Source organism: Ctenopharyngodon idella, chromosome 17 (assembly GCF_019924925.1).
Source record: "Ctenopharyngodon idella isolate HZGC_01 chromosome 17, HZGC01, whole genome shotgun sequence".
NCBI classification, from domain to species: domain Eukaryota; kingdom Metazoa; phylum Chordata; class Actinopteri; order Cypriniformes; family Xenocyprididae; genus Ctenopharyngodon; species Ctenopharyngodon idella.
Genome location: NC_067236.1, coordinates 34,339,012 through 34,351,476, shown reverse-complemented (window position 1 = coordinate 34,351,476; position 12,465 = coordinate 34,339,012). Strand labels below are relative to the sequence as shown.

The 12,465-nt window shown below is 37.1% G+C and overlaps 1 protein-coding gene across 1 annotated transcript in view; it reads left to right on the top strand.

The window, feature by feature from the left end:
* The window catches only part of trappc12 (trafficking protein particle complex subunit 12), a 28,085-nt gene that overhangs the window by 5,435 nt on the left and 10,185 nt on the right, over positions 1–12,465 (top strand). Inside the window, exons 3-4 of the mRNA XM_051868522.1 lie at positions 522–638; positions 11,491–11,604. Coding sequence (XP_051724482.1) covers positions 522–638; positions 11,491–11,604 — 231 coding nt within the window. The remainder of the gene's footprint in view (positions 1–521; positions 639–11,490; positions 11,605–12,465) is intronic.

Genomic DNA, 12,465 nt, shown 5'->3' with positions numbered 1-12,465 from the left:
TCTGGATCAATTCTGAGATTTTCCGAATGCATCGCGATTCTCTCTCGAATCTATTCTGAGCTTAGTCTTTAACAGCAGATGGCACTGCGTGCTTTAGAAACAGCCGTACTCTGCTTGCTTCCAATTCCTTACATTCACCACTTGAACCTTCTATAAAATAACCATTCATAAAGTTCAAAAAGATTGAAGTGAATTACAGTGGGCTGTTTACATTAATCTCGCTTCATAAAAGCATTCTGAGTTTCAAGTGCATTCTCAGACTCAGCCGAACACACGAGCGCTCTTCTTCATGAGCATTTGAGCATGCGGTTAAAAACTAGCCTAGAGCGCCATCTGCTGTTAAAAACTAAACCCAGAATCAATTCCAGAGAGAATCACGATGCATTTGGAATATCTCAGAATCGATCCACGAATCGAGATGAATTAAGCCCTATTAGTGAATAATAATCTCGGTCCATCTGCTTCATTGTTCTAGTGTGGGAACACTCTGAAACAGGAATCGTAATCTCTGTGATTTGCAGGGTGACGCAGTGAAAGATCTCATGCAGCGTTTTCTGGGCGATCAGGCAGCTATGAAGAGACAGGTGCTCTCGGCCAACTCAGTGGAGCAGAACTTCCTGGGACTCAAGCGACTTATAGTGAGTAGCAGATCATGATTGTTCCTTCATGGAGTTCTTCACGTCTTCCTAGTTTTTGACTCATTTCAGCAAAGACAGACACATATTTGTGTGTTAAGGCTGGAATACAGTACACATTTTAAAGGGGACCTAATATGCAAAATTCACTTTCATGTTTGAACTCAGATGTGTGTCCACAGTGTGTGTAAACAACCAGCCTCTATTGGTAAAAATCCACCCACACACACTCATATGGTGTTGATAGCACAATCTAATAGGTAGCATTATTCATTAGAACACCGGACTGCTTCACAAACGAGGGTCAATTCAACACTGGATTTGCACAAAAGATTAACATGACGGCACATGCTAGTGGATGAGTTGAATCAACTCCACAGCAACTACATAAATTTATCCACTAACCATTCAGAAACGTCTAAAAGTTGTAACTTCTTCCTGAGTCTCTCCATCAGTGTCGACTCCAGTTTGAACAATGTAAGGATGAACACCGTTACTGACAATCCTCATTTTGGCTGCGTGAGATTCTCCAGCTTTGTTGTTGTTGAGCTGTTAAAGCTCCACCCTCTTCTGGAAAGGGGGCCGGGAGCAGCAGCTCATTTGCATTTAAAGGGACACACACAAAAAAAAAATTCCTCACTGTCACACACCTAGCAAGCTGTCACATGTCTCATGTCTTGTATAGTATGTTTACAGTATCAATTTTCTTTCAAATGTGGCGGGTCGTGACATAGCCTTGTCGTAAACATTTAGGATAGAAAGGCTCAACAACCAACAAAACCAGGTAAGTTCATAAATTCATAGTGTATGTCAGGTTTTTATGATTAGCAAACTTAGTTGGACAATTTCATTCGAGACACTTCAGATGTGCCCTGGTCACCGTGACGGTTTGAATTGACTATATGCATGGAGCGTTCTTTAGAACTTCCACAATAATATAAGCCAGCTGGAAAACTTCCGGTGAGATGTCAGTTTATAATCAATATATAGTCACTTAAATAGTCAGGCATAGCATTAATTTAGTTATTCAAACATAAGATGACATAAAAAATAAAATAAATAAAGACGTAGCCTACCTCAGTGCTCCTCCTCGGCTAAATTCAATTCAACCATCAGTTTTCACACTTTTGCGTCATAAATATTTATTGATATTTATTGATATTTATTGTGCACTTTAGTTAGTTTCATTGAATAAAATGTGTTTTCCCAAGTGTGCTGAAATCATTGATCTTGCGCTGCTCTGACTGACAGCTGCTGTGATTATAAAGGGAGAGCGGTGATCGCTTTCTGTGTAATTCATTCACAAGAAAAGTTATTGTTTTTCATGAGATTTTGTGAGTACTTCATACTTCACCTTGACAAAATGTATTTTTAAACCTAGTTATTTTATAATGTTTAATATTTATTCAAAACCGAAACTAAGTAAAAACCTATTACAGGAAATGGCTAATATGAGCCAATTAATGCTACTCAACAACCAGGAAGTAACCAGGAAGTAACCGTGCATATAATCAATTGCTTGAAATATGATTGGAATCATTTAGAAAAGGAAAATACAGATAAGTGCAACATGTGCAGCACAAGTCTGTCATATAGCCTAGACTACATGAAGTTATAATGAGAACAGGACTGTAAGAGAATGTTGTGATTTCTTTGTCCGGCTGTGTTTTAGCGTGTTGTTACAGGGTATCCAGAATGGAGTTACACCTTTATGACTGTAAGTTCACTTGTGCATTCGCAACTTTAGTTTTGTGCAATTGTAAGTTGTAAAATCATGTTTATTTATTTTGTGTGTGTGTGTATATATATATATATATATATATAAATATATTTATCACATATGCGCTTGGTTAAGAATTACCGTGGTAGTAAAGCGTGCCAGTGATTATCGCATGCGCTTTTATTTTTCTCGTATCATTTTCATCAGCAATATGGTTTAATTGAAATCATTTCGTTATTATCCATGTGGAGGCTATTCCATTTTATTTATCCATGGCACATGCATTTTCTTTATACATCAGTAATCCAGTTGTCCAGTGACTTGTTTGCATTATTTAGGCATTATTTTATTTATTTGCAAGGCAATAGATTTTTTTTTTTTTTTATATAATAAAGAATTGTTGGAGTTGGAGTGTAAAATTAATTTTTGTTTGGTTTATGTTGTGCTTGGGACATGACTTTTAACGGTGAGACTACTGTTTTTGTGATTAGGCTCAAAAATTATATAAATTTAGATTTATTGGCCAATATATCTGTTTTCGGCTTTCAAATGTAAAAAAAATATATCGGTTATCAGTATCGGCCACAATCTTCATATCGGTGCAATTACAAAGAAATGAATTAAATGTGGAATTTTGAAGTTGAAATAATATTTTTTTGTAAAATGTAGGCTATTCCAATAATCTTTGTTTTATTTATTTATTTATTTATTAAAATGTAATTTATTCCTGTGATCAAAGCATCATTACTCCAGTCTTCAGTGTCACATGATCCTTCAGAAATCATTCTGATGCTGATTTGCTGCTGTCACAGTTATGCTCTGTTTTGGTTTCATCTTCATTGTGTTCAGTTCCTGTTTTATCTGCCTTAGTCATCTAGTTAGTTTTCCTTTGTTCTCAGTTTCCTGACACTAGTTTGTCTCTTTGGTTACTCATTATTTAGATCCCACCTGTTTAGGTCCTTATCCTGTGTATACATGCCCTCTGTTTCAGTTCCTTCTTTGTCTGGTGTTAAATGTGTTTAAGTGCACAACCTCTGTGGATTACCTGTATTTACTTTCGCTTATTAAGTCTTTATTTAAAACCTTCTTCATCTGCTGTCATCGTCTCCAGACCTAAAGCATTACAGCTGCTCAAGAAACGTGTCATATAACCAATGTTGAAAACAGTTATGCTGCTTCAGATTTTTGTAGAAACCATGATACATTTTGTTTTTCAGGATTCTTTGATGAATAGAAAGTTCAAAAGAACAGCATTTTTTGAAATAGAATCTTTTTGAAACTTGGGAATTGTAGTTTATCACCGTTTCCACAGAAAATATGAGGGAGCACAACTGTTTTCAACATTGATGATTATAATAAGAAATGTTTCTCGAGCACCAATTTAGCATGTTGGAATGATCTCTGAAGAAACTTGCTTCAAAAGCTTTAAAAAATCTGAATTATTCAACACTTTTGACAAGTAGTGTATCAGGAATGATTGATATATTTGTGGCATATACATGGTATATGGTGTGTGTGTGTGTGTGTGTGTGTGTGTACAGTGCTGTATCAGGCAGCATGAAGTGCCAGCTGTAGCCCTAGGGGCCCAAAATGACTGCCTCACTGATTTACCTCTGAACACGAGCGTCAGACAAATGCAGACAGGCCTGAGATGCACAGCCTTGCCTGCTGTGCCCACGTCCTTCACTGGATGACAAGGATACACTGCGTGTGTGTGTGTGTGTGTGTGTGTGTGTGTGTGTGTGTGTGTGTTAGTGCTGAGGCAGCCTGTAGTGTGGAAGCATGAGCTCTAATCCCCAGATCCTGGACTTCACAGGCAGGATCAAGAGGAGAAACGTGTTTGAGGCTCAGAGTTGCTGAGACACACACAGGATTAGACATTCACAGACACTGCATTGTATCGCTCTTAAAGACCCTATGTGTGTTAACAAATACATTTACATGTGCATCTCGCTTTTATCCAAAGTGACTAACATTGCATTCAAGGTATACATTCATTACACTGCAAAAAAAGATGTTCTTACTGTATTTTTGTCTTGTTTTCCAGTACAAATATCTAAATGTTCTTAAATCAAGATACATTTACTGTTGAAACAAAATTACATAAGATTTTAAATTTGAAAAATGTTCGAAATTAAGTGAATTTGTGCTAAAAAACAAACAAACAAAAAAAATCTGCCAATAGCATAAGAAAAATAATCTTGTTTTCCCTCTGAATTAGGTTTATTGACAGATATATTGTTTTAAGCATAAACTCGCTTAATTTTATTTTTGTTTTCTGTTTACAATGCTTAATATCTTCAATCATTTTGCTTCTCAAGTAAATGTTTCTTGATTTAAGAATGTTTAGATATTTCAACTTAAAAACTTGAGTTGTTGTCTTAAATCAAATTAGTCATTTCAACTTAAATTATATTAAACTAAAAAATGTTTTTAGATGAATCTCATTTAAGTACTAAGTTGCCAAGACTTACTGATCATATCATTTTTTTTGACCGAGTGCCCCCAAGTATTGATAAATACATGACTGACAAAAAAAGCAATTAATTAAAAAATATTGGAAATTAAAAAATGTAATTTGACATGTCCCATTCAAACTTTCAATAGGAAATGTGGACAGAAAACTGAACTCATCAAGCCATTTAATTTTTTAATATGCTTAAATTACCCTTCAAGAAGGGTATGTAAGATGTGTTTCCAAATACCGTCATTTTCTGGTTCACTGCTTCTGTTTGGCTTTTCTCTGGGGCGTGTTAAACTACAAACCCTTGAGGGAGAAGCACCGCTGTGTGTTGACTTGTTATGCTGAATTATATCACATACTTGCTGAGGTCATGTAGTAATTTGACTTTAAACTTTACTTTAAATGTAGTCAAAAACTGGTTATCATAATGTGCGATTGAGCATGTGAATTTGTCTGGTTCTTTGAACTGTAAGCCAGGAGTACAGGCCTCATACTGAGCGTTACGATTTCAAGTCAAGTCAAATTTATTTGTATAGCCCTCTTCATAACACACAACTTTACAGAAAATCATGATGTTAATGTTTGTAATGTCTTAATATTGTCATGGTTGGTTGTGGTTAAGAACATGACAAAAGGAGTAGGGAACAAAAACAGTCTTTAGTAGTAAATTAAGATAAACAATACCGGACAGTGAAACAAAGGAAACTGAGGGATTTATGCTGCCTTCACATGCTCTCGAAATTATTGTAAATACGAGTTTCCAAGGTAAAAATTGAACATGAGCGCCCTCCCATTTTAAAACTTGAATGCGATGAGCTCGTAATAATGACTTCAGAAGTGGGAATTATCAAATTTCCAAAAGTACATGAAGGCAGCATAATTACAAGGGAGAGTAATCAACTGAACAGAAACAGGTGCGTAGAGCTAATTAACAACCAAGGAAACTAACTAGGGAACACAGGCAAATCAGAACAGGAAAAAAAAAAACAGAACCAAAACACAGTGAAACTAAACCAAAACAGAACATACTTGTTACTGAAGCAGATTATCGCTGGGCACCATGAAGTTCACAGTTACAACAATTACAGTAATTACGACTAGTAACTAGAAAAATGGTTTTAAAATGGTTCTTTTAACTGAATAAATTTAATTGTTTTCACAATTAACAGATAATTCTAAGCAATCTGAATGAATGCATTTTGAAATATGACTCTTTAAAATAAATCAAATAGATGCAAATAGTTAATAATAAACTATGCTATCTGTTTCATTTATCTATGACCAACAAATATGCATCACATTAAGTTTATTAGATTGTTTATGTTAAAACTGTGTTATCAAATGGATGAAAATTTTATATGAAATTCAAATACATACATCTTATATTTAGGCCTAATTATTTTATTTTATTTATTTATTTATTTTACAGATAATTTTGTTTGCACTGTGCAAATAGTTTGGAAGGGGTTGAATAACATGATCCTTGTGATTATTTTTCATTTTTATTTTATATATAGCCATGCAATATGGCTGTATATCAGCACGGCTAGGTAATCACAGCATGATAATATAGAGCCATATCGCACGGCTACTAGTGTGATATTGCATTTATACAACAGTTTGATCGCACGAGTGTGCCATGACGCTCGCTGCAAGAAGAGTGATACAAACAGTGAAACGGTTCCAGTGCTGATACTGGGAGAATATCGCACGGCTCTCAATCGGATTCGAGAACCAGAAAGAACTGTTGTAAATACATATATATATATATATATATATCATCTTATATGTACATATATTTAAGGTGTAACTGTTAAAATGGTCCTGAACTGGGACTAGTGTAGAAGTACATACTGATCCAGATCTGTCATCCCCAGAGTAAAACTGCTCAGACAGAGAGGAAAGTCTCACATATACCACAACATGTGCCGTTCATCTGAACCTGAGAGAAAATCACTCATTCTACAGAAGATGGATGCCTCAGCCGCCCTCGTTTCCCCTTGTCTGCTCATTTCTCTCTTCTCCTTTTCTTCTGATCTGGCTCTTGTCGTCTCCGTACGGGGTTCCAGTGATTATTTTTGGCTCTTAATCTTGGTCTTATTTCTTGCGGCACCATCCTGACTTCCTCTCCAGCTGTTCATAATATTGTTATCTATGTTATTTTCTTGGCCGCAAAGGTCTGTCAATGCAGCCCATTAGTGTTCAGTGAGTGTAGACAGTGAGAGAGTTACAAAGACAGCTAACATTTACATTTACAATGAAACCGTTTTAAAGTTGAAGGTTTCAAGGTCTGTCTTTTCCATTTTTGTGTTTTTTCTTACAAAAACCATTTTTATAAATGTAGCATTCACTTCTCTAGCATTTACATTCAAAATGGTTTCAAACTCATTTTCAGCTCCATCTTTTGAAGATACTTTAAATATAAGCATAATTACTTAGAAAATCATTAACGACTCACCAGATCTTGTGATTTTGTTGAACTAGCAGGTAATATAAAAAGGAGAATTTTCATGATGAAGACTGACTTTGATTTTGATTTTTAATAATGATTCAATAAATATCTGATGGTGTTAAAGTGAAGTCAAGCTGTGGAACCTGATAAAGATTTAAATGAGCCTCTTCCTTTTGTCAGACCATAGTCCTGATGTTCCTATACTCTCTCAAACTGTCAAAGAAAGCAGAGATAAGCAAGATAATGGTTTCTGAATGTCTGAAATGAGTAAGAATTTCATTAAAAGCATCCAAAGAAAGTCACTGACCTAAATTTGCCATGTTGTTTTATTAATAGAAATAAAATGATTATCATTTTAACATGAACTTACTGACTATACTAGATTGTTTAAAACATGCTAGAGCTGCACGATTCTGGATAAATTGAGAATCATGATTTTTTGTTTAAAATAGAGATCACAATTCTCCCACGATTCTAACAGACAACTAAAAATATCTTGTAATTTACAAATAGTTTCTAACTGAGTGTTAACTGCTGCAGTCTATTAAATAGATTTGAGTGAATGATTCAATGACTCATTCATAAAGACTTCGCTTGTTTCATCACCGGATGAATCAGCGTTTTTTGAATGAATCTCTTGAATGAATGATTCAATGACAAATACATTTTTAACAGTCTCTTGTCTCCACCTACTGGTGTAACGATGTAATTGATACAGTCGTTATTTGAAGCATCAAGTTCCTTTCAAAAGGTGATTTACTCTATTTTGATCGCTACCGTAGACATCAGTGTTTATATCTGAACTATAAACTTTTATCTCAGTACTTCTGTGATAATTTGAATGTTTGTAAGACAGAAATGATACTGTGTGGTTGAAAAGAGCTGTTTCATACCTATTCATGACAACTGCTCTCCCTGGATCAGAACGCAGACCTGAATGATCGCTGTGATTGTACTTGTCAAAGGTTTAATAGACAGAGACGAATTGCTGTCATTTATGAATAAGATCAAGTGGGTGTTTTGAGATCTTTTATCGATTATTCGTGCAGCTGTAAAACATGGCAATTCTAATTAATGAGTTGCTGTTACTTTAGCTGGTTGATTCATCAGTCCAAACAGGACTTTTGATTCCATCTGCATCACACAAAGTCCATTATTCAGCCTGGGCTCTGCTGGCATGGGCTCTAACGCTTGCCTGTTGTGTCATTAGTTCTCCCATTCAGATTAGCTTTGGTCTTCAGAGGATATGGAATATTTGGTTGATGGTTTACCACCATATACCTTACATGATTTTTTATATATATATATATATCAGATTTGTCTGAAACATTAACAGATGCTTTTCCAACCTGAGAAGATAACAATGCGCCAACAGCAGAATCTTTCTGTGCTGCGTGTAGAAAATACTTCAATGAGGTTAGCATGGATTACTTTCAGTAATTAACCTCTGGTCAGCAGGGTCTACCACGGTCTTCTTTGGTGTTTTAGGTTGTTTGAACTCATTGCTGAATTCTTTCTTCTTTATAATACACCACTAAGCTTGTGATATTTGCTCAGTCTCTGATCAGCCTTCTTTCCTGCCAGACGCTTTTTATTTGCTCAGAAAAGCTAACAAGGAAACAGAATATTACTGGTTTCTCCAGAAATGAGGGAACTGTGTGGGTCAAAATCAGGAAAGGGCTATTATCTCTGATGAAATTATAAACAGAACTTAGTGAACTTACTCTCATAGATCTCTTTATGAGTGAGTCATTGAATCATTCACTCAAATCTATTTAATAGACTGCAGCAGTTTTGAAATCGTTTGGTTTCGTTGTTTCTGTGCATTCATAGTTATTTTTACTGCCTAGTTTGATTTGTTGCCATAGTGCTTTTGTTTATTCCTCACCTGTTCCTTGTATAACTTTACTTACTTTTTTCAGTTCTTGTCATTGTTTCGTTTACAAAGCTGTTAATAACAATGAATAACTGTTAGCTACATATTTAGGATTTAGGAAATGCATTGGTATCCTTTTATGTGAATATTTTCTCCATAATCTCTGTAGCATCAGTGAAGTCTGACTGTAAAGCTGTAAAAAGCATTCTCATCACTTATAAACTCAGAATTTTCAGAACTTGTACTGCTGCAGATTAATTTTGCCGTTGATAGTGTTGTCACAGAAACACATAATTCCAAGTCTGAGGATGTAAACAGCTCCAAGTGGAGTGTCATGTGTTGTCATCTCGTAATTAACGTAATTACAATATGGCGTGAACCCAACACTAGTTTCAATGAGTGTCTTGCTTTAGAACTATACGCAGAAGTATAAATCAACCTTAAAGGGATAGTTCACCCAAAAATGAAAATTCTGTCATCATTTACTCACTCTCAAGTAGTTCCAAACCTGTATGAATTTCTTTGTTCTGCTGAACACAAAGGAAGATATTTGGAAGAATGTCAGTAACCAAACAGATCTCGCCCCCCATTTACTACCATAGTAGGAAAAATAAATACAAATACAGAATAAAAATAACATAAAATTGCTTTGAAAACAGCTGACGAAAAGCAAAAACTAAGGTATCATTACATAAACTTCATGTCTAAAGTTAAAGTTTGTTTATGCTCAAAGAAAGCAGGACTTGCCGACGGGTCTCGCTATGTTCGGGGTTGATCGATGAACCCCGAGTTCACACGCAGAATGTCCGACTTTGAGTGGCGTTCCAGACATTGGAGGGAAAAATCCAAATTCTGATCTGTCTGGAATGCATCATTAGACCCTACTCTAAAGTAGGAGCTAAATTATTCCCCCCAACAGACGTTTCTATAGCTAAAATCATTCCCAGGCCCAGCGTGTACTTCCGCCAATAGTTATAGTAAGCATGAAAACGTTTGCTCTGGTACAAAAGCCCCTAATGATGACAGGGAACTATCCCTTTAAAAGAGCTGAGTCTCTGATCCGTCTTGTGCGTGCATTTGGAGTCCCCAAGTGTGCAGTACATCAGAAAGGACCCTCGTTTCCCCTGTCATTGACTTCTGTTATGTTTTATCTCAGTGGCAGCTGCTGCTTTTGCCCGTTTTCCTGCCAGTGGTTTTCGGCTTCATTTGCCCCTCTAATGAAGATTTAGAGGCTCTGGGGTCTCTGACAGAAGAGAGAGAAAGAGCAGGACAGAAAGAAAGAGCAAGCATTTTCAATGCCTGTGAAAACATAGAAGAAAGACTAAAGTCAGGATGAGAAAAAAACAAAACAGACAAACAGCATCCCATCTAAGGCACATGTCCACACCATGGGCAAAAAGTCCCAAAATCCAGTGTTCTCCTCAAATCCACAGTTAGAATGGTGTGAAAATTGCATGGAGTGTAACCAGCAAATTGCAAAAAATGTCAAATTGTGTGTCTGAATGAATTCACAATGTGAATATGGTCTTATTTATATCCCCTGATTTTATAGATTGTATAGTAAGGGTAGACGTGATATTGAATGTAAGGTGGATGAAAACGATAGATTTTAGGGTTGTTACTAATAATTAGTCAATTAATCTAGCGATTGATTGTTAACAGTTGATTGAATTGAACACAGAATTGAGTTCTCTTTTGCTTGTTCTTGCACTTGCACGAACAAATATACAAAGAAAAATGATGTCAAATACCTGTAATTTGTTTATTTGCTCTTATTTTATTACTGACTGTTCACTTTCATAATGTTTGAACTTTACATTAGTCCGGCTAGTAGTTTTTGCTGTGGTATCGAAATTCACTGTGAAATTTCACTGGTATCTAAAATTCTGGTGTCATAATAAGCTATATATTAGAATATTAACAATTAACAATTAAACCATAATTATCTTATTTTATTTATTTATTTTGTGGCAGGGCAAGTAAAAATGTGAAAACCGCACTGTCTGAACAAACTGATCAAAATTTCATCCATGCAAAATAACACTGCAGACACTCCGTCCTGAAGATCAGATCTGAAAAACAAATCAGACGTATGTGCACAATACGCCACATGTGAGGAAAACTTTAGTGTGAACAAGCCTAATTTGTCAGTCCCTAGTTTGTATTGCAGTTGATTTTCATTTATTTTGCAACATATGCAAGTTTTGAAACTGAAGTCTTGCTGTAACAAATGCCAGCGTCATGTAAAGCGAGTGCTCACAGTGACCTTGTCGTCTCTTTCACGCCTCCTTCTGAGCGAGCAGCTGTTTGTTTAATGACTTCATCTTCTCTCTCGGCACACAGAGCACTAAGAACTGGAGGGCAGCCGTGGACCTGACGGGCAGACTGCTGACGGCTCACGGCCAGGGCTACGGCAAGAGCGGACAGCCCACCAGCCACACCACAGACTCCTTACAGGTGAGCAGAGCACCGTGGTCTCTCTGCAGGGCTGCGTCCGAAAGCTTAAGGCCCACGAAAAATCTTCACAAAAAAGCTTAAGCTTCACGAAAAATAAAGCGAAGATCATGAACGAATGACATGGAAGAAAAAAAATAACATATAGTATACGAGAGTATATACAGGCAAGAGTTTGTTGATAGTCACCAGCAGCACACACTCAAAACCAACGTTACTCACGTATGGAGCAGAAACAACCTCTGCGTCCTTAGCCATCTCTCTTTTTACAGTCTTTCTTCAAATCTCCCTGTTGCTCACTCTCGCCCCTCCCCCATCACGAGTGGACACACCCCCTACTGCTGATTGGCTCACTCTCCTCCTCCATCATGAGTGGACACGCCCCCGACTGCTGATTGGCTCACTCTCTCTCCTCCCCCATCATGAGTAGACACACCCCCTACTGCTGATTGGCTCACTCTCTCTCCTCCTCCATCATGAGTGGACACGCCCCCTACTGCTGATTGGCTCACTCTCTCTCCTTCCCCATCATGAGTGGACACGCCCCCTACTGCTGATTAACTCACTCTCTCTCCTCCCCCATCATAAGTGGACACGCCCCCTACTGCTGATTAGCTCACTCTCCTCCTCCATCATAAGTGGACATGCCCCCTACTGCTGATTGGCTCACTCTCTCTCCTCCCCCATCATGAGTAGACACACCCCCTACTGCTAATTGGCTCACTCTCTCTCCTCCCCCATCATGAGTAGACACACCCCCTACTGCTAATTGGCTCACTCTCTCTCCTCCCCCATCATGAGTGGACACGCCCCCTACTGCTGATTGGCTCACTCTCTCTCCTCACCCATCATGAGTAGACACAC